Below are 23,555 nucleotides of genomic sequence, written 5' to 3' on the forward strand. Positions count from 1 at the left end.
AAAATATTGTTTGCTGACTCTCAATGGAGGTCAATCACATCACAGAAATGAAGTGAAAGTCAGCAAAGTTTTAAGTGATTGATTCTACAAGTGGTGGAAAATTACATTTCATTTTTGATTCAATTTAAAGTTTTATTTCTACTTTTATTGTGTTATTCATATATAGGATGAATAATTTATGTTCTCGTTTAACAACAGGGAAAGGAGAAAATATAGAGCTCTGGTAAGGAAAAGAATGAGCTGAGGTCTTTTCCAACCTTGGTGATTCTATGAATGAAGCTGTAGTTCTCTAATGTGTGGGCTACTGCCTCACTGTATGTACTGCACTAATATAAATGACTCTAATGGTGATACAGTAAATTGAATCAGGAAATAGTTTGGTCTGAAAAATAATTCAAGGGAAAGCAGTTGTTCAGTAAACAAATCTGCAAAGCCAGCATCCAGGTGCACAAACAACTGAAGAAAGTAAAGAGTAGAAGAGAGGAAAAAGAAAACAAGCAGATGCAAAGGGCTGTAATTAAATGAGTGTCTGTAAAGATCTGTGGTTTAAAAGCTCATGTGAAATACCTGATGTCATGATGGTGGAAGGAGGTGCTGCTGAACAAAATTTCTGACTCACTGAGATTGAGGGAAAAACTTGTAGCTCTCCTCAAATACTTGAAAGGTGATTGAAAGGTGTCTCTTCTCAGTGTTGACAGGATGGGGGGAAATGGCCTTAAGTTGTGCCAAAGTTTAGATTGGATATCAGGACAAACTTCTTTACAGAAAGGCAATTCCAGTTAAGCACTGGAATAGGCTCCCCGGAGGTGGTTCAGTCACCATCCCTGGATGTGTTTAAAAACCGTTTGGATGTGGTGCTCAGGGACGTGATTTAGCAGAGGGTTGTTAGAGTTGGGGTAGTATGGTTAGGTTGTGGTTGTACTTGATGATCTTTAAGGTCTTTTCCAACCTGAGAGATTCAGTGTGGTGTCAGCAAAGGAAGCACAGATAGCTCAGTGGCTCAAGATTCATGACAACTTACAAACGAACACCTGTAGGCCAGCACTCCCCTGAGATCGTGGGAGCGCTCACAGTCTGCCTCTCCCTCCTGACACTCCCAGCGCCTCACCGCCGCCCCGACACGAGAGCGGAAAGCCCCTGCGTGCCGCCGAACAACTGATGGGGAGCGTTGCAGCCAGGCTCCCGCGCGCCCCTCGGCGGCTCTCCCCGAGCTGCCGTCAGTGGCTCCAATCGGCGCGCGGCGGGGCGGGCCCGTCGGGTTGCCCGGGCGACGGGATTGCTTTGCCCCTGCGCTGCAGGAAGGCAGGTGAGGACTGGCGGCCGTTAGACTGGTCCTCGTCTCGGCGGACCCTGCCCCGCCGCGGGCGGCGGTTGAGCTCGTTTGTCTGCGTGCGGTGTTCTTTCGCCTGCCTGCGGCCTCGCCCGGTGGAGCTGCCGGGGTGCTGGGCGGCTGGCGGAGGTGCGTAGGGTCGTGTTGGGGGGTGTGTTGGGCTTTGGCGTGATGTTTGGCAGTGTTCTGTTTTATGCCTCTCTACAGGCGTTCTCGTGTGGAAACGGGCACTTGTAAGTATGTAAATATGAGGGTAGGAGTAGAAGCAGTAATACACCTGGAAAGTATTCGTCCTCTGCAGGAAGAGCTTTGGGCTTGTTTGTGCTTCAGGTGCCTACCGTGCCGGGGGGGTGGGAACAAAAACAAGTGCAGAGAATCATAGTTTGGGCTAGAAAGCACCCTGAAGATGATGTCGTTCCAACCCCCTGCTATAGGCAGGGACACCTCCCATAGACCGGGTTGCTTAAAGCCCCATCCAGCCTGGCCTTGAATGCTTGCAGGGGGGAGGCGTCCACGACCTCACTGGTTCCAGTGTCTCACCACCCTCACAGTAAAGAGTTTCTTTCTAATATCTAATCTAAATCTACCCTAACAATTTCTTTCAAACAAAAAAGGCAATGTACGGTCTGAGCAAACAAGCTCATGAAGATAAGCTTGAGACAGTTGATGCTGCAAAAAAAAAAAAAGTAGTATTTAAAATTAGTTCTGTTAAATAAATTCCTCTGTCTTAGGGATGCTGCTTTATGTAGAAATAGTTGTATGCAATTTGTGAGACTGCTTTGGAAGGCTTGAAAATAGCAAGTGTAGAATCCAAGTCTGGGTTTTTTGGAATGCAGTAGTAAGCTTCATAAACCTGGATTTTAAAATCAGTAAGGAGGTTCATGTTCTTAATAGTTGTCCTAACTACAGCATAATATAAAATATGAGTAGCTGAAAACTTGTCTTCAGCCCCAAAGCCAGTTATTTGAAGAATATATTTTTTTGAATGACATCCATTTGTTCCTAAAAGACATCATAAAGAATCCATTGTGTCTCTTTATAATGACATCTGGGGTTTAAATCTCTTCACTATTACAAGTATGGAGCTTTCTGCTTATGAGTACTTCCTTTAAAAATTTTGTCGTGACCTCCTGCAGCTTCCTGCTTTTTGCAGAGGCATTCAAAGTGGAGGTTTCTGATGATGAGCATGTATGGCAAGCAATCAGATATTCTTCAAATTTAGCACAGTATTATTTTGTCTGTTATTCATGATAAATTCCCATTGTTTTAAATTAAAGTTGGTGACCTTTGCACTCCCTATTCTTGATAGCACTAAAATAATGGAAATACCATTAGGTTGTGTGCAAATATCTTTTTCCCTGCTGCTTTTCTTACTAGAAGTGTAGCTGTATAGGTTACAGATGTAGTCGAAGGTCTGTTAGAGGAAAAAATGTCTTGCATGAATCAGTTATGTAAACTTTTGTGTTTACATTTATTTATGTTTTGCAAGTCAAAATTGTTCAAATATGTCAGTTAAGACCATAGTCAACTCTGTCCAATTGTTGTAACCTATACAAGGGCAAAATGATGTAAAGAACTTGTGAAGAAACATAAGCAATATAAAACATTAAGGTAACTTGCAGTCATTGTCTAACTTTTTTATTTATTGTTAATGTATGTCGTAGTTGCTCTCCTCAAGAAGGTCTTAGAATCATAGAATGGCTTGAAAGGAACCCTGAATTGCCCTGCTGGGGTGGAGTTGCCACCCACCAGATCAGGCTGCCCAGGGCCCGTCCAACCTGGCCTTTAATACTTCCAGGGATGGAGCATACACAGCTTCTGTGGGCAGCCTGTTCCCGTGCCTTACCACCTCTGAATAAAATTTCCTGTGAATCATAAAATCACTAAGATTGGAAAAGATGAAGATTACCCAGTCTAACTGTCCACCTACTACTGATGTTTCCCCACTAAACCATGTCCCTTAGTACAGCATTGAAGTATTTCTTGAACACCTTCATGGACAGTGTCTCAGCTGACTCCCTGGGCAGCCCATTCCAGTACTTGACCACTATTTTGGAGAATAAGTTTTTCATAATACCCTACCAGAACTAACCTCTTCTTGCAGTTTGTTTTTGGAGATGGAGTTTGTCACATCTTTTTAAGATCCTCAATTTTATTTCTGTCTTGGATATAATTGTTTGCATTGTTTGCTCCCATTAGATAACGTCTCTCTTATTCTTAATGAGACGTGAACTGTCTCACTTACTATAGCCTGGGATCTGATCTCTCTCTCTTCAGTTCCTTTTTTTGGTTGCTACCAAATATCTGAAAATAGCTATGATGGGAGACTGGTGATAGAATGAAAGAGGATATGTGAGATTCCTGAGATGAATTTAATAAATAAGTTCACATGCTTAGCTATACAAATTAAGACTTGCCATACTGAAGTGTGTGGTTAGTGTTGAGCAGAGCTCCATAGTCATTTGTTATTAACCTATATCTTTTTTTGGTCTTAACTTCCTGGTTTTGAACACACAAGCAGCTGTATCTCATTCAGATTTCCAGAGAATGGGGTGTAAATTTGTTGCAGATGAAGTGTTTTCTTTCCTGATGATAGGGTTGTTTGGGGGATTTTCTGTTGATTTTTTTGGTTGATAAAGCATGTGACCCCTCCTGTGAGCTGTTAACTCTGCAAACTGTTCTGTAAAAATTCTTAGACCTCCATGTTTTAGAAGATTATGCTGGAGACAGATGCTGCAGTGTTCAGCTGTTTTCCTAATAAAGTCATTTTTCTTATGTTTCCAGCTTTAATTATTTTCCAAATTTGGGTTATCAGTTAGCCATCCATATTTTTTCTATTTAACCTCATTCAGCTAACCAAAATCTGTTAACAACAGTAATGATGAATTGAACTCTGGATATAAGATACTTGCCTCATGTTTCACAAGCAGATGGTTATTTCTTTTTGTTATAGTTTTCTCTCCAACTTGTAAGTCATGTTCTTTGGGAGCCTGCTTGTGCTTCTGATGCTGAAAATTGTTTGGCTTTTGCTACATTCTTAACATGTTGAGATAAATACATTTAAGTTTACTTTTCCTTATCTAATTTATATTTCCATACATTTGTATGGCAGATATAGAATAAGAAGTGCAATTGCCTTAACATCCAAATCAGCAAAATACAGTTTAAAAACTGATTATTTAAGTATTTTCTTTTGAAAGATGCTTGTTATCACTTCATGGATTTGCATTTTTATAGTTTCAACTGTTTTTCAAAGAAAAAATATCAAAAAACATATTAGAATGGAATAACTTGCATACTGTCTACACCAGGACAAATTCTATGGGCATGGTGTAACAAATAGACATAGCATGTTTCTTGCCGTATTATCTATTTTCTGACAGTCAGAAACTGGGATACTAAAGCTTTGATTACATCCAGGTTTGGTTTACGTGTTGTGCTTATGAAATGGAGACCAGTATTGCAGCATATAATTAGCTTTGTGTAAGATTATAATTTTTCTCCACGCATAAGCAGTGTGTCTTCTTATTTTTGCTTTATTAAGAAACTTAAAAATCAAAGATATGTAATTTTCCTTTTTCTTCTATGTTGTAACAGTTCTTCATTGAATTTGAATAGAAATGTTTACTAAACAGTAGCAACAGTGATACTGCATACATAATTATACTCATTTATGTTTTTTCCTAATAGATGTTGAAGTTATTTTCTTAGAAAAAATATAACTGAAAGTCTCATTGAATTTGTTTTTCAAAATCCAGTTACAGAATAATCTTAGGAAGATACGTGATCAAGTCCAATCCACTGCTATTGTTGGCAGCTAAAGCCTAATCTCCTTCATAAACTGATAAAGCTTAGTCTTAAAGTTAGCTACGTTTTTGTCCTTGTACTCTTATATGAAGGTTGTTCTAAGGTCTTGTGCCAATGATGGTGATGATGTTTCATGGGTGTTATTAACAGCTTGTTCTGATCACTGTGAGGTAGCCTGGCTATCCTATATGCTATCTTGTCTTGATAAATCCATGTAACTTCTTGGAAAGAGCAAATGAGGGGGAGAATGGAAGGAGAGACAATATGCTTGCTTTTGTGCTATATGTGTAGTCTGGGAGGAGTGGGGGGAAAGACCTAATTCCTGGCTGACCTCATATAATAGGCTCCATGAGACCTAGGTTGGTTATGGCTTATTGCACAACCTTACTGTAGGCATTCTATTTTTTGATTTCTTTTGGCACATTAATAGTTATTACGTACTTCATGTTCTCACTGTAAAAGTTAATAAAGCACAAACTAGTAAATAAAACAGAAGGGTTTTTTACTAGAGATACTGATATAACGAATTTACATAATGTCATACATATTATGAAAGAAAAACAGTGGCTTTCTATATACTCTAGTAACGAAGGATTTTTAAATAATGTTGTTTTCTGTTTTTTTTGTCTTTTTATCATTAATTCCTATCGTTAGTATTATGACTTCAAAATACGTGGAAAAAAAACTAATGCAAACTGGTAGTTAATCTTTAAAATATTGATAGTCAATAAGATATTATGAAATAATATCTATGATGTGGAGTGGCAGAGAATAATTCTGTGAAAAAGTTCCAAGTGAGCTTAGAAAATACCAATTTCTGAAGTCCGGTTATTTGAAAATCATTCTTTTCAAAATCTGCTTAATGCTGATTTAGGGCAAGAGTACATCAAACTTGTCCATTCTGTTTCTTATATAGTCAAATACCTAAAAATTTCTGAGTAAGATTTTAAATAGAAACAAGCAGTTATTAGAAATGCATTTGGAGAAAAATAGTAATATGTAGTTGATTTGACATAGCGTATTAGAAAAAAAAATAGAACATCTGATCAAAGAAGTTTCAGAAGTATCAGATAAATCAAGATACAGAAGTTGTAACTGCTCATCTGTTTTTGAAGATATTTTGTCAGAACTGAAATGAATTGCTGGCTTCAACAGTTGTCAATAATATGGGAGAACAGTGTCAGCTTGTTAATATCAATGTCATTTAGATCTTGATTTTCAGATGTAATATTCTGTCCTGTGTGTTTTAGATGAAGTATATATGAATGTTATATTTAGGGGATATGTTTAGTGTTTAGAGATTGAGGCAACAATACTCTTGTAGTTTATCCTTTCTGATTCTTTTGCGGATATGTCTTTGTAAAGAACTTAATCTCATAGTGAAAAGTTACCTGCAGTAAAGTGTTCAGAAGTAGGATGAACACTGATAACACTACAAGAAAAACATGACTTTTGTAAATCTTGAATTTTGTAGTTCTGAACTTCAGTGACACATTACAGTGTTTTTATGCTAGGATCAAAATTTGCTATCACTTCATTTGTCTTAGCTGATTTTTCTTTCTGTATTTATGTCTAGTCAGTTAAACACTGGGGCCAGTAATTCTTCTCCAGTAATGCAAATAAAGCACTTTATGTATGCCTTAAAGATGTCTCTTTTGGTCTGATCCACTCAAATGCTTTACTAACATCCAATGCTTAAATAAAAAAATCAATATGCTTTAATAGGATATTTGATATCATAATAGCTAAGTCATGGCTTGAAGCAGTGATTGAGCACCTGGTGGGAAGGCAGGACCAACCCAGGGGAGCTCAGGTGCATGCAATGTATCTGAGTGACCAGAAGGGGTGAAGCCAGGATCCACCCTTTCCCAGACTTCTTTTAAGGGTGGCAGGGGAGGCAAGGGGACCTTGTTGGAGATTCTTGTGTACCTTCTAAGTGGAAGCAGGTTCTTTCCTTTGTTTCTGTGTGCATGGCTGCCACATTTGGGTATATCTTCACTCGCTGTAGCCTAGGATTTTGCTACTGTGCTATCATTACTGTGCATTCCATCATGTTGTAGCATTACAGTGTGCCAAGTGAATTTTTGGTTGACTGCATACTATGCTATTTATGAAATGGAAATAACTGATGTAGGCTTTGAACAGCAACACATCTCAGTTACTGCTGAACTAATAAGGCTATATACCATATGAAATCTTGAGCAATGTGCCCTTATCAAGAGGCAGAGCAGCCTGAAACAGGCGTTCCTAAATATGCTGGTATTAATATACTCAAAGCTGTGGTTTTTAGGTTGTGATAAAGCAGTAATGTCACTGATGTTTAATGAATCGTATGCACTTCTTTATCATTTAGTCACAGACCAAGGATATTGAACACTTTATCAGTTGTTTGAATTGATATATCTGATATAAACCTGTATTTCTGATGTAGTTTGATATTGCATAGAATTGCACACTTTACATTGTTTACGGTTGACGTGAGGTCTTTAAAGTCTGGAAGAACTTCAGCAGTATGGTGGGAAGCTCCTTTTTTTTTTTCTTATGTATGTATTTGTTGAATGGAGGGCTATATAACTCCAAGCAATCTTTTGTTAATCTGGGAATGCTATTTTCCATAAATGTGTTGGATGTCTTGATTTTAATTTCTCTGCGGTTTGGTGCTTTGCCCTTGAGTATCATAGTTCCCTAGTAAGAGGTTGGAAAGTGTATGTGTTGCGGTTTCTCTTCCCTGCTGTGTATCTGAGGACTTAATTTGCTTACCTGATTGTTTCATGAGAACTACATGCTCGAGTAGAACTGGTAATGGCACTGAGTTGCATACTGGAGGGAATTCAGCTTTTTTTGAGACGATAGGTAATGTTGACCACAAACTCCAAGTTAATATTTGGTATTTCAGGCTTATTTTCATATTTTTTTTCTTGATAGAACAGTTCAGACTCTTGCGATTATTCTATAATTATTCTATTAATAGCTTTGGAGAAACAATTCAGACTAGAAAGATACAGGTTGTTTGGGTTCTGGATTAATAAATTGGGATGGTGTAGTTCTCAAGAATCTCTCATTACGATGTGAATAATACAACTTTTTTTTCTTTATTGTAAAGTCTGATGTGAAATTTACTGTAGAAGGAATAATCAGATATATGAAGCTATCCCGAGGGAGGGGAAAGCAGCAGATGCGTTCTGATGAATTAGTGAAAATTAAGCTTCCTAAATTTCCCAGCTACTGCTGGTGACTGTAGCTGAGCCCTTCAGGCTCTGTACACTGCAGTGGAATTGCAGTGTTTGTTTTTTGTTTTAATGTTGTTAAGCAAAAGATGCTCAGTATTTGCAGTCATTGTGGCTGCTCCTCCTTCTGCCAGCTGAAAGCACTCCCTGCGTAACCAAAGCACGTCACACCACATGACTCTGGAAGTAATTTATATTTTAATGCTAGCTCTTGTGCACTGAACCACTCTTCTCACAGTATATTTAGGGGAAAAAGAGAAATAATTATTGGAGACAAATAAGAATGATTCAAACAGCACCTCATTTTTGGAGCTTGGAAGCACCCTAAAATCAAGCTTGAAGCACTAATCTGCTTTAGTTTAACATACTGGAGGACACAATCTACTGATAGTTCTAGTGCTGATTTTTTTTTTTCCAGTTCAGAATCCAATATATGGATGACATTTATATTGCTGCTAAAAGTATTTCAGGCAACATATTTATGAATTTAAATCTTTATATCAGGGAATCATCTGATCTTTTGTTAGCTTGTAGTTTTCAGTCAATTTTAGCACGGAACTTATTGTACTTGCAGGTGTTCAGGTTCTGTATTTTTAATTTTCACATTCAATTATGGCTTGGATGACTTATATTTCCCACTGGTTTGATGAAGATGATTGGTATGCAGGACAGCAACGAGTAAGAATTGCTTAAATTAATGTTTTTCTCCTTTTAGTTTTCTCTTTTAAGCTTCTGTTTATTATGTAACTGGTATCAATGTTTCTATGGTGTGCAAGTTTAAATGGGATTCTATATAATATAACATCTAAACTGATTTTTATTTGAAAATTAATGTTTCTAAATAGATATTAGATGTTAAGACAGCTGTTTACATTTTTAGTTTGCATAATTTAATTGCTAGAATTCTTTCCTATTTAATAGGATAGGAATTGAGTATTCAAACTTGCATAAATTCTTTGTGATACAATACTGTGCATGGATTAGAGGTGTTAATTGAATAAAACAGCAAAAAATTTGGGAGATAAGAAATTCACCTAAGGTCATTTCTAAGTTTTACTCTGGATATCTGTGCATTTTTTTACTGACATTTTTCTGAAGAGAAGGTGTGGTTACTATAGCAACATCTGCTGGGTAGCCTGGATTTTTTTTATAACTGCATGCCTGATGCAGGCTTAATATACATCTTTCATAGATTTTATGGTGAAAAATGAATATCAGGTTTCTTTCACTGTATCAAGTTGTTTACGTAAATTATGTGTAACTTCTATTTCTCATGTTAATGTATTCTCAGCTATTGAATCAGAATGTAGGTGATGCTACTGAAACACAAGGGGCAGCAGCTTTTAAAATCTTGTCATGTATCACCTGGTAATATCACTTACATGCTCATGAATATTATTCTACCATTACATGTGACTTTTGCCTTAGACTGTCTCAGAAGTGGAATAATCTTTTAGTAGCTGCTCATCAGAGACTCACTGAGATGTACTAGAGGTAATGTCTTGGCACTTAGCCGGCACAAAAGCTATCTTTGGTGATTTTTGGGAACTTCAGATTGCAAGATGAGATTCTTATGGAGGATGTTAAATGTTTTATGCTGAGGTAATAAGTACATACAACCGCATATTATATAATGTATCTGAAAATTGAAGTTCTGGTACTAGATAAACAGTCAATACCTTTAGTTTTGCTACCAGTTATGTATAATGTCTCAGGTTGATTGTATGTACTCCTTGATGTTCTTGATGATGTATTGTTAGAAGTACCAGACTTAGTCTGTTTCAAACAGTAGTATTTCTATTTAGATTGCCTTGTTGAAATCATACTTTCAAAGATATTTTAGTGAAGCTGTACTAGTAGTATATTAAGAAAGTCAAGAATGCTTCTTTGCAAGGCTTCCCTCCAGCTTAGATTTTTGTAATGTTAATTATTGTTATGTTTTCAACATAGTGTCTTAATGTTTTTGTTCTCAGTTTCAAATAAGAGTTTGTTTCTGCTTTAATATTCTTACTATGGTGTTCCTGAGAAGTTTTTCTGTACTGTGGAAGATCGCAATTATAATTTCAAATTTTGTTTATAAAAATATTATCCTTAGAGATGTTTTCATAAATAGTCAAGGTGACTGAATTAAAAATGTAACAACTGCTATCTAATTTCTGAATGCCTTGCTTTTAAATTAGCATTCTGTTATTGTAGGTTACCTTGACTATCATTATATACTTATGAAGAGAAGCATTTGATTTAAAACTGTTTCAAAGATTCTTTTGTATTTACTGCATATTCTTAGAATCGTGTCATCAGAGATGAGCAAAAATACCAGCCTGCAGGAGGATAATTTTAACAAAAATTACACAGGTAACTATGTAATAGCCTACAAGTGAGGGATTAGGGGAAAAGTGAATGGAACAATCTCTGTATTTACTGAGTTGGCACCATTAAGGACAGTAATATATTTTTTCCTTTCCTCCCTGCTTTCTGTCCTAATGTTTTCCAGGAAATGAAAATGAGCTTTGTGAGGAGGCTTGGTTGGTTGTTTCTGTATTTAAGTGGGGCTTCAGATTCCTTTGCCTTATATCCTAAAGTCACTGCTTGTACCATAAAATCCAGTGTTATGGGGCAGAATGCACTTTCAGTCTGATTAAAATCCAGATTTAACCAAACATCAGCCTGATGCAGAATGTTTCTAGGCCTTCTTCCCATGTGAAGTCAGATGTGCTGTAGTTAAATCAGTTCTGCTAGTACTTCAGCTCTGGATGTATTGTGGAGTTTTAAAATAGCTATGAAAACTAGGAGAACACTGTTCTTTTAAAATATTTTTTCTGTAAGTGTTCTTTTCCTAGTCGGTGTCCAGATAATCAAATGCACTCATTTTAAACTAGTTAGATAATCATAAGTTAGGAAACTTGCAGTCAGTGTTTGTTTGCAGCTGATGAGTCTAGTCAAGGTTTCTGCTATTCCTGAAGAGTGGTGCTGAAATTCAAAGCCTTTTTCAACTGCAGTACACTGAAACTGGCACTCTACCTCTGGGTATTCTTCTGGTACTCCAGGAGCAGCAGGCAATGTGTGTTCTATGAATTGTCTGCATTTTTTTTTTTTTACTTCTGAACACAAGTCTTTTTTTTTTTTTTTTTTTTTAGAGAAGCATACAAGCTGTCTGTGCTGGTCAGTGGTAAGCTAGCAATCAACCTGGTGTTTTAAGGAGTAGTCAACTAGCTAGGTTAAATCCTGCTGGGAAGTGTGAAGTGCTTAACTTCTTTTAACAGCAGTACATGCATAAACCTATATAGTTGTCCTGCTTTGTCACTGTTGTGATTTATGTAGGCAGTTTTAGCTCATCTTTTGCTGAAAAGCATTCACTTTGAAGCAGTGCACGTGCATTCTCAGTAAGACTGTGTAAAGACCTACGTTAGCAACTGCAGTTTGTATCAAGAATTAAAGTCCTTCATGATTTTGTGGTACTCCCTGCAAAGCAGAAAGGATTTTCATTTGAAGGTAACAGCTCAAATGATGTCAATATCATTTCTGGTCTTAAGCACTTAGGTCTAATCAATAACATGGCCCTCTATTCTTTGTTTCTAACTTCTTTTTTTATGAATCTGCCCAAATCCATGGCAAGTGGTCTTATTCATCAATTTGTCATTTTCATAGTGTAAAATTTCTTGCGTGCTTTCTTTTACTTCTGAAGTTCTTCAAATGTATAAATTAACAGACACCAATTACATTTTAATCTTAGGGATATAAAATTGTGCAAAATACTGATTCATGCAGGTAAACATTCACAAGTATTTCCCTACTTCATGAACATAGTATAAAATTTAGAAAATGTACTGGCTTCTTATATGTTTCAGAAAGGATCATTTACTTAAGTTTTGGGGGGATTTTATTGCTCTGTTTAGTCTTAGATTTAATTTCTTTACTTAGAAGTTGCATGTGTAATGGAATATTTCCAATTATGCCTTATTTGATGGCACTGGGCAGATTACTAGCTGTAACTTAATTTCTTAACATGACTATAATGTGCTTGGTGTTTTTTAACCACTTTGAAAGAGTGCTGCTTAATATTAAGGCAAGAACAGAGAGGTAGTAGTTTAGTTTCTGCAGTATTTGCAGGCACGGAGACTTATTGTTTGGAAAATCTCCACATTTTAACCAGAGGAATTGTCTGTTCTCTGCTTCAAACTGGTATGATTAAATAGGGTAGTAGAAGTGAAGCTCTAAGGCTTGCAGGTCACGTTTTCATCTCCGACAGTTTTTCCCACAAATATGCCCATGCTCTTAAGGAGACTTAGTCTCCTTGAAGTCAGTCATCTTAAAGTAGGTCTTTAATTATTGTACTGTCATTGACCTTGGAGCAATAGAATGGATGAAAGACAATATCTATATATCAAACCTACAGCTGTGGCAGCAAGCTTTTCTTGTAAGAAAATCTACAAGCTTAACTGGAAGATAATAAGAATAGAAGCAGGGGACACCTAAGACCTTAGTATACGTAGCTGTTCAGACAACGGGCTTTTGATATATACAGAAGCATATTGATTTACATAAGATATTGTATACTCACTTCTGTTTGCATGCCACATTGCAAATATACACTTGCTAATGGTATTTCTATATGATAGAGGATGGTGCTTGATAGTTATGCATTTGTGGAAAAAAACATGCAAGCACGTATAATAATTAAAGGGTGCTAAATGTTTGATCTAAACAGCTATTATTAAATCTTGTTGTACAGTTAGAAAAAACAACAATGAAGTAAATTGAGTAGCTGAAACAGAAAAAGGGGGGTAATGCTGAAATTGAATTTGTGCCTGTTAAAGACCTGCAGTTGCTAGGCTACTGACGCTGCCATTGTGTGAGTGTTGTGCAACACAATGCTCAGTCTTTTCTCCTGCATTTCTTAGTAACTGCATTGTTACCTGAACATCAAGGTTTAGTTCCCTCACGGTCAAGTGAAGTCATTTTATTCTACAACCAGAACAAGATTGTATGTTTTGACAGCAGAAAGATCTTGGAATGATCGTGGGACTCTTAAATGGTTTACAAAATATGGTTCTTAGGCTAAGGTAGGAATTACCTTATATAGCCATGTCTATGTATCTACTCCATCCAAATGTTATTTTTAAATAATATGAATTCTATGATGATCAGAATTGCAGTTTAGTGTTTTCCCCCTATATTTAGCAACTTGAAATGTTGTTGCTGCTCACACCAATTGGGAGGGAAAAGAAGGTTTTTGTTGTTGTTCTCCCTATTTCTCTCATCTCCTTGGAAACTGGGCATCCTTTTAGATTTCTGTGGGCAGTATGGTTTTTTTTACATGCACAGTTTTTTTTCAGTGTATGCACTTCAGGGTCCAATATAACTACCTGTATATCATTTATTTTGATACTAAATGTATTTTTTAACAAAGGATGCATTTTTCAACAGTGTATAAACTTATATCATGTGAAGTAATATGTAATACTAAGTTGCATTCAGTAGTTTTCACCAGATTGCATTCAGTATTCACCAGGTGAATACTGCTTTTTTCCCCTTTGTATTACAAGCATGTTCAGCAGAAATCTGTAATGTCTGGAAAAACAGTCTGTAGTAAATCATCTTTGGTGCATGACGCTTGTGAGAGATGTAGCAGTCAATGTCACAATTGCAATTTCTTCTCCCAAATACAAAAACAGTAGAATTAACAAGATACGTATGCTTTGAAAACAAGTATAATTCTAAAGGATTATGGAATTGCTTACAAGGAGTTTAGAGTGCTTTCTACAGTGCAGCGTAAAGTATCTTACATGTGTAATGTAGTTTGTTTTTCTGTGGGTTGGTGTTTTTACACTAAGAAAAAACTGTACCAGAAATTAAAGTTTATTAGTGCTGCTTAGGCATAAATTGTGAAATGATAGAATATCACAACACTTTTCACATGATAATTTTATTTAGAGGAAGCTCTTATTTGGTAATCAGACCTTAAGTACAGTACATGATCACTCATACGCGGCATGCTCCAGTCACTTAGTCATCTTAATAGCCCTATGTCCAGGTCTCTCTTGAAATGGGGAGCCCAGAACAGAATGCAGTTGTCAAGGTGTGTGGCCTCACCAATGCTGGGTGGAGAGGAAGGATCACTTCCTTTGAGCTGCTGGTAGCAGTTCTGATGCAGTCTAGCATACTTTTAGCCTCCTTTGCCACAAGGGCCTGTCTTAGTATTCATTTCATTGATGTATGTACAAGAAGAGTTCTAAAATTCTGTTGATACGTTAAATAAGTATTTATACTTCAAGTGAATGTTTCAGTGATATGTCTTGATCTTCCTATTTGAAATTTTTTAATTTTATTCTTTAGGCAAGTGGTTGTGCTTAATAAATAACAAAATTTGTGCCTAAATTATTTCCTGTTACCTTCATATCTAGGAAAAGAACTTTGGAATTTTTGTTTCATAATGACTTTTTACTCCAAATTTGCTTTGGCACGTAAATATAATCGTGGTTGAAATTATGCCAGAAAATAGTTCATCCACAGTGACACAATTGCATTTCTGAATCATGTATAAATAAGAATCTGAAGGTGAACTACCTTTAGATTACTTGTAGCTGTCACTTTCTCAAAAGTGTGAAGTTAGTGCCTATTCTGCCATTAGGTTATGTGCATGGAGTACTTTGTAGCTTTTCTGTTGATAACTGCAGCCCAACTAGCCATAAATAGATGTATGTGAAGCTTCTAAACAACTGGCCAGGTTTGTTTTTTTTTTTTTTAAGAGAAATAAAAACATCCGCAAGCCCTATTTTTTGAAGCCAAATAACTGAGTCTTAATGCAAAGTGACTATTGATAGCAAACCCATCCTAATATGTTGGTTGTTTTTGTTGAAAGTGTTTGTATCAATTTGTTATATTTTGCCTTAGTACTACTTAATATGTTGAATGTTTGCACTGATGAAAAAGTGTTTTAAGGGTAGAGCTGCACTTTAACAATCTGTACTCTTAGAAATGAGAATGAAGTGCATTACAACGTAAAATTGAGAATAAAAATATGTTAAAGTAATTAATTTGCAGGGAGGAGTAAATTTTAGCAAACAATACCTGTGCAGATGTTTGCATTCTTGGTATGCAAATGGATTATAGAAAAAAAAATAACCAGGCTCTTGCTCTATCTAGCAGCCTTTTGATATATAATCATTAATCAAATATTAAGCTAGATGTAATTGATCTGGCTCAGCAGAGCATTTCTTCTGTTTTTATGTTAAAGTCAGCTATCCTCTCAATCTGAGTGGAGCAAATAGTTTGAGATAGCTTTTGTAATATTCTTTCTCATATATATGCATATATTTTCCTCTGGTATTTCTTTTCCAAGGACTTTTTCTGCTACAGCTTTTAAATTCTGTGCAAATGATTATTTCCCTCATACACAGTAGAGAAAATGTGTAGTTAGAGTGACTGTTTTTGTGCAGACATTTAATGCTAGTTAGCAGAGGTGATCTAGAGGAAGTCTCTTTCAATGTATTACTGTGCTTTCTGAGAACTTTTTTCTTTATAGCCAACCTGAACCTCCCCTGGAAAAACAATTTATGGCTATTACCTCTTCTCTGATCTGTAGTTATGTGGGAGAAGAGGCCCACCCCCACTTCAGCACAACCTCCTTTCAGGCAGTTGTAGAGTGTGATGAGATCTCCCCTGAGCCTCCTTTCTCCAGAGTAAACAATCCCAAGTCCCTCAGCCACTCCCTGCAAGACTTGTGCTCCAGACACCTCACAGCTCTACTGCCCTTCTCTGGTCGTTCTGGTGCAGGTTTCGATGTCTTTCTTCCAGTGAGGCACCCAAACACAGTCAGAGTTCAGTCTGAGGTGCAGCTTCACCAGTGCTGCATACAGGAGGATGGTTACTTCTCTGCTCCTGCTGGCAGTGCTGTTTCTGATACAAGCCAGGGTGCTGTAGGCCACCTTGGCCACATGGACACACTGCTGGCTTGTGTTCAGCTGGCTGTCAGCATCCCTAGATCCGTTTGTTGTTTGATGTAACTAACACACAAGTATTGCATATGGCTTATTTTGTCCAGGTGCTTCTGTGGGTAATGAAAAGAAGAGAACAGCAGTGAGGACATTATGCTTTGATTTAGGAAGTGTTAAAATCCCACTACAGAGGGAAGTGAAGAACAGCTTCAGCTCATGCAAATCAAGAACGATTCATGTTTTCATTCACTGTTTCCAATTTCCCCACATCCTGCAGCTCTTAAGAGATTCTTATGAGGGGCATCAAAATCTCCTCTTTTTCTAATGCTGAGGGAGTCTGTAAACAAAATGAATAAATTATTCATGGAAACGGAGAAGTGTTGATCTGTTCTGTAATGTGTTTTCATGTTGTATTTTAATGATTTTCTGTCTTAAAGGCAAAAATGTCACATGTTAGACAAGTGGGTCTTCTAGCTGCTGGATGTCAGCCATGGAACAAGGATGTTTGTGCTGCTAGCGGGGATAGATTTGCCTACTGTGCTACACTTGCTATTTATATATATCAGGTAAGACTTCTTGCTTAACAGACCACTTGTTTTTTTTAACATTACTGTCTATATCACTTTAAGCCCTTTCAGTATGTTTTTGTTAGGAAGTATGATTGCTGCTGAGAAGGTACCTATGTAGTCTTCCACCTCCTATTCAAGATACTTTTTCCAAATTATTTTTTCTGCTAGTTAGAATAGGTTCCAAAAAATTATGTAAATGTTGTATTTAAAGTTGTATGTGTCCAGAATTATTTGTGTAAAAAACCAAACTCAACACAGCAAATGCCTGAGATGAATGAAGTGCATTGATAGAACAGGTTTTGAGAGGGAAATGAAGAAATTACGTGACTTCATTTGAAATGTAAAAGTAATCTTTTAACTTTAACCTGTTCTGGGGAACTTTGGGTGTGGATCTATGGAGTTGTGAATTCCTTGGCCCGCCTTTCTTTTGTTTGGTACAAGCTATTACTTTCACTGTTTCTGAACTGCGGAGAAGTGTGGTCTTTCAAAATTCCCAGTTGCTGTACACCAAATAAAAAATGTAAATGCTGTCATGTGGAATGTTCAGACTGAGAAATACTGCAGGATAAGCTTACTTTAACTGTACAAGTTAAATTGCTGGTGGAATCAGAATAAAAATTTGTGTTGAGTTTAGGAAAAATTTCGTACTCATTTTTGTGTTCTGTCACTTGTAGATTACCTATAAAGAATGTACTTTAGAATCATTATGTGAAAATTGAGTGCAGTTATTAAAGGAATGTAATTGTAAGTGAAAATAACATCTGTTAATACTGTTTGAGCTGATTGGATATTTGTTAACTTTCAGTGTAAGTTAAATACATAATTTTAATTTATTGAGATATCTAGTAGTCAATTGTTGAATCATCATAGTTCCATCTATAAGCATGAACTGTTCTCTTACTCAATAGTATTTAAGGTGAATTTTCAAAATATTTATTTCTAAAATGAATTTTTACTTTTTGTTTAGCTGGATCACCAATACAATGAATTCAAGCTCCGAGCAATTATGTCTGAGCATAAGAGGACAATCACAGCCATATCTTGGTGTCCACACAATCCTGACATGTTTGCAAGTGCCAGTGCAGATAGTTTAGTAATTATTTGGAATGTGACTGAACAGAAAGTCGTGGCCAAACTGGATGATACAAAAGGTATTTCAAATGTGGAGATCTGCTTGTTCCATATAGCTTTTCTCAACAAAAAGTGGGAAAAAAAAAAGTGAACAGAAAGTTCAAAACACTTCAAAAGGAAAGAATACAGTACTTGACCAATTCAGGAATTTATGTTGCTGTTGATTTCTTGTTGAGCAGAAACATTTTTATCCTTATAAAAAGGATTAATAGTTAAGATTTAAACCTTAGATCATGTATTTTCATGGTAACATTATGAAAATGAAAGCAAATAATGTAGCAGTCAACAGATCCAGATAGAAAATATCCATGAATTTGAAAAACAGTTTTTATTGAAATATTCTAATGCTTGCCCAACTGCATAATATCTCGAACTTGAAACTACTGATTAGGAGAGTGCAGTAGACATCTAGAGTGTTAAATGTCTAGACCTGTCAACTTTTCTTGCTCAGTTCTGATTCATTCAGTTAAAACCAACAGGTTATATTTTCGTTACCAAACACAGTTTGTTGGCCACGATTGACCCTTATGTTTACATTCTTGGAAAATAGATGCTGTCTGTGAACAGTCAGTATCTCAAGTTCTTCCAGGATATTTTCGGACTCGCTACTCTCTACTAGAGAGAGTATCTAGGATACCTTTGAATGTCTTCTGTGCCTTGCAAAAGGAATAAATAGGGAAGCACACGATGTGATCTAATCCAAACAGAATATTGGCTCCAGTTATGCAGTAATGTAAAAATTGATCCTGCTTCAACCGAGTAATTTTTTTTTTCTAATTTTAAACTTCCTAAAAATTGTTTTATTTTTAGGATAATCTGTTAAACCTCCTGATAATGTGGTAGTAAGAAAGACAGCAAAAGTAGCATTTAAATGTCCAAATTGGAAGAGTTATGAATTTTCAGCTTCAGGAGTTTGTCTTGCTGTTTACCCTTCAGACATGCATTAAATTGCAAGGATAATTAGTGTTGGAGTTGCTAAGTTTGGAATCCTTAACCTGCTGACCTGATGGGTAGGTGTTATGTGATTGAATTAAAACTGCCAGGTGTCCGAAGGTAAACTACTAAGAGACTGCTTTAATTTCCAGTGTAGTCACAATAATGTCTCTCTTATCTTTAAAAGTCATTGTGTTTTGCAAAAACAGAAATTGTAAGCTAGTATTTACTACATTGCTATTAACTTTTGGACATAGCTTACAAGAAAACATAGTAGAGAATGGAATTGTCAATGAAAGAAAGGAATGCTTTATAGGATCGAGCTTATCTTCCTTCCTTGTGTGTGACTGTCCTTGTCACTAATGAAATCAAGTACAGCTATCATAATGGTACTATGGACTGTAATTTAAGATAATTTGAGAAATATTTCTATGTTCTGGATATGTGTAGTTTATTTTCACACCATAAGGTGTTCCTATGGTTTAAATTTCAGTCTAATCATTTGTGTATAAGAGTAATTGTTTGTGCAGGTATTCAAGACAATTGCTGATACTGGGCCTGACTCAGAAATTCAGTAATGCGCTGAATTTCAAATCCTTATTTTGTATGTTTCAGGAATTCCTGTGTCACTTAGCTGGTGCTGGAATGAAGATGATACAGTTGCATTTGTGTCCCACAGAGGTCCCTTATACATTTGGACTATCTCAGGACCTTTCAGTGTGGTAACAGCACATGAAGGAGCACATAGTTTCTTGTCGGATATCTGTCTGTTTAGGTGGCATCCAAAAAGAAAAGGGAAAGTAGTCTTTGGACATTCTGATGGAAGTCTGTCTATTTTTCAGCCAGGTAAAAACTAATATGGTAAAACATGTCTGTTTTTGTTGTGTATGTATGTTTTTTGTATATGCATGTAATTCTGCACTTTGTTCATTTAGATTTTTATGAATGCATGCACACATTCAAAACTTATGGTATATCTACTTGTATATCACAAAAATTACTTAAATGAAAAGCACACAGCATTTTCTTCGTTGCTTCTTCGTTTTGTGATAACACTGAGATTTTTGACCAATTACAGAATGAGACCAGACACAAAATGCTACTGAACTCTATTTCCCAGTAATTTTTTATTCTGCATAGACCAGTTTGAATTTTTCAGCAGTCTCTTACTTTGCTTCTGTACTGTTCTAGAGTTCTGTCTTTTTGTCAGGCTTTCTATAAGCCTGATCTTGACTACCTCTTTACTCATGGAAGCTATTAGGACAATGTATATTTTCTTTAATTATAAATTGATTAATCAAACTGACAGCTGTTTGTTTTCTGCTGTATTAAAAAATAGTTATCTGCAGGACTACTGTGGGTTAGATAATGCTAAGTCAGCTTTCTTGAGTTCAGTGCAGCAAACAGAAGATCAAACTACAAACAATTTCAGGGAGAGACAAAAGAGAAATTTAAAAAAGGATTCAGAGGATGTATTTGTTATCACTTCAAAATAATCTGTATTCTTGTGCTCTTAAGGTTTTCGAAACCAGAAGCATGTCTTAAGACCAGAGTCTCTTAAAGGAGCAGATGAAGAAGATCCAGTTACAGCACTGGAGTGGGACCCTTTGTCAAATAACTATCTTCTTGTTGCTAATTTACATAATGGCATTCAACTAGTTGATTCAGAATCTGCATTCTCTCTCGTAAAATTTAATTTTCCCAATGCAGCAGCATCTGTTCAGTGTTTAGCCTGGGTTCCTAGTGCACCTGGAATGTTTATAACTGGAGGTAAGCCTTTTATTTCTCAATTTATGGAAAAGTGATAAATGTAGCATTTAGTTTTCAAAATTGTTATCAAAGGTTTGATCTCTGCTTCTTAACATTTCTACAAAATGAAGAGTATATATTGTGCAAAAAAGTCCCCTCAAGTCTCTGTGTGGAAAAGAACAGAAAACTATGCTGAACAGTGTATGTATGTACATGGAAGTGACTTCTAACTATTGTTGCTAAATAATATTTTCCTTATGCAGACTTCAGCAATAATACTGGAGTTACTTGGGAGTAAGAATAGAAAGTGTTGTGCTAGTACACATCACTTACTCCTCTGCTTTTTCTGTTTTTGGGGAGTTTATCATTTTTTAAACTATGTCCTGCCTCTTTCTTATACCTTAAAAAATAGTGTCAAGGTTGAAGAACCAGTGAGTAAGGAAAGTTAAGCTTTGAGAACACTTTTTAACAGGAATTCTATAGAGTATGTTTGCTGTATTTTAAATAATATGACTAATTACTGTTTTTAGTACTGAAATTATGGTAGAGGTCTGTGCTTGCCTACAAAGCCTTTTAGGATTCTTAGTTTTAATTCATTGGGTCATCTTTGGTTTTGGTTTTCTTTGCTTCTCTTAGTCCTTAACCCAGGTCAGTCTATGATTCTACTTGAAAAGGACCAGTGATCATCTTATTTCAATGCCCTTGTTATGTGCAGGGTCACCAACCACTAGACCAGGCTGCCCAGAGCCACATCCAGCCTGGCCTTGAATGCCACCAGGAATGGGGCATCCACAACCTCCCTGGGCAACCTATTCCAATGCATCACCACCCTTTGTGGAAAAACTTCCTCCTAATATCTAACCTTAACCTCCCGTCTAAGTTTAAAACCATTCCCCCTTGTCCTATCACTATCCACCCTTGTAAACAGTTGATTCCTCTCCTGTTTATATGCTCCTTCAAAGTATTTTAAGGCCACAATGAGGTCTCCCTGGAGCCTTCTCTTCTCGAAGTTAAACGAGCCCAGTTCCCTTAACCATTCTTCATAGGAGGGGTGCTCCAGCCCTCTGATTATCTTACTGGTCCTCCACTGGACCTGTTCCAAGAGCTCCATGTCCTTCTTGTTCTTGGTGCCCCAAGAACAGTACAGCAGATGGGGCCTCATGAAAGCAGACAATCACCTGACTCTCCCTGCTGACCACTCTTCTTTCAATGCAGCCCAGAACACAGTTGGCCTTCCAGGCTGCAATCATATACTGCTGGCTCATGTCTAGTTTCTCATCCACCAGGACCCCCAAGTCACTTTGCACAGGACATATGAAAATAATGTACATACAGTAAGTGAAACAGTAAATAAAAACATGTTTTTATATTTGTAACTTCAGATTCTCAAGTTGGTGTGTTACGTATTTGGAATGTTTCACATAAGGCGCCTATTGATAATTTAAAATTGAAGAATTCTGGTTTCCATAGTTTGCATGTGCTAAGTTCTCCTCCAAAGAAGAAGAGTAAGTGTACTTTTAATTGCTTGCATCATAATGAATAACAAGTTAAGAGAATATTTTTAAGAGAATATAGTCAAGTCAATCTCTGAAATCTTGTGGTTGTACAGTGGTTCTTAGTTAAACAGAGCATCCTCTTGTGCCAGTGAATGAATGTGTAAGGGATAAAGCCCTTTATCCTCTAGCAGACCAGGTTTTGTGTTCCCCTTTATGTGTGTGTGTGCATGCGCATGTGTATATGTATAAACTGTCTGGAATACAAAGCAATTTCCTCTTTGTCACGGGTTATCCTTAGATATAAGTCTGTGACAGAGGAGCACAGGCCCTGGGAAGAAAGGGGGGGGGGAAGGGTATGAACAGTTTGCGGCAACCTGGCCAGCCCTGGGCCTCGTGTGCTTTGGGAGAGGGGGAAGCTGGAAGGACCCAAACTGCTTTTCCCAACATGCTTTTTACATGTACCACAGGGACCTTATCTCCCTCTATAATATGTAGGCAGCTGGATTGGGTAGGACCATCTCAACTGACTGATCCTCTGGTGTTGACCAGCCAGGTGGCTTCTGCCAAATACTTCTCCTATTGCTTTTAACATGGTTTTTAACAACCAATTATAACGTTCAATCTTTCCAGAGGCTGGTGCATGATAGGGGATATGATAAATCCACTTGATGCCATGTTCTCTGGCCCAAGTATCCATAAGTGAATTTTTGAAATGAGTCCCATTATCGGACTCAATTTTTCCAGGGTGCCATGTTGCCACAGGATTTGTGTCTCCAGACCTAATATTTCAGGCGGTAGCATGGGGTACTGTGTATGTTTCAAGCTACCCAGTGGTTGCCTCCACCAGGAGGCACCAGGCAGGTATCTCTATCCAGTGCCCTTAACTGACTATACATATGTGCCAATCCGAAATAGAATACAAGGAGCTTAAAAAGGGTCCAGTATGTTCCAAGGAACATAAAGGTCCTTAGTCCTCTATATAATCCTCTTAAAATAAAAAACCATAGTTGCCTGCATCCTCCACCAATAATTGTCACGGGTTATCCTTAGATATAAGTCTGTAACGGGGGACACAAGCCCGGGGAGGAAGAGGGGGGGGAAAGGTATGAACGGTTTGCCGCGACCCGGCCGGCCCCGGGCCATGTGCGCTCCGGGAGAGGGGAAAGGGCAGAGAGCTAGCCGATAGTTTTAACAAAAGAAAACACAAAGGCAACGATCTGAGGAGAAAGGGTAATTTACTGAATCTAACTAAATCAAACAAAATGAGAGATACAAGAGTATCAAAAAATGACAGTCAGACCACGTGCAAGGGAAAGCATGTGCTTTTTCCGCGGCGAGCTGAGACGGCTGAGCTGGTCCAGACGGGGAGAGGCAGC

General features: G+C 37.1%; 2 protein-coding genes across 8 annotated transcripts in view; one reads left to right on the forward strand and one right to left on the reverse strand.

The window, feature by feature from the left end:
- Positions 1–1,104, reverse strand: part of GPM6A (glycoprotein M6A) — a 151,267-nt gene extending 150,163 nt beyond the window's left edge. For 2 of the 3 annotated variants that reach the window (XM_090138934.1, XM_090138935.1), the window contains exon 1: positions 1,022–1,099. The gene's annotated coding sequence lies outside the window, so the exon portion shown is untranslated. Of the gene's footprint in view, positions 1–1,021 lie in introns of all 3 variants that reach the window. The other variant, XM_090138936.1, reaches the window with a different exon arrangement.
- WDR17 (WD repeat domain 17) overlaps positions 1–23,555 on the forward strand; it is a 49,917-nt gene that overhangs the window by 2,549 nt on the left and 23,813 nt on the right. For 2 of the 5 annotated variants that reach the window (XM_031596618.2, XM_090138929.1), the window contains exons 2-6: positions 16,739–16,867; positions 17,838–18,021; positions 19,550–19,780; positions 20,453–20,704; positions 22,066–22,188. In XM_031596618.2, the coding sequence (XP_031452478.1) occupies positions 16,739–16,867; positions 17,838–18,021; positions 19,550–19,780; positions 20,453–20,704; positions 22,066–22,188 (919 nt within the window). The other 3 variants (XM_090138926.1, XM_031596619.2, XM_090138928.1) reach the window with 3 other exon arrangements.

This window comes from Phasianus colchicus, chromosome 4 (genome assembly GCF_987193195.1).
Source record: "Phasianus colchicus chromosome 4, bPhaCol1.hap1.1, whole genome shotgun sequence".
In the NCBI taxonomy this organism is placed as follows: domain Eukaryota; kingdom Metazoa; phylum Chordata; class Aves; order Galliformes; family Phasianidae; genus Phasianus; species Phasianus colchicus.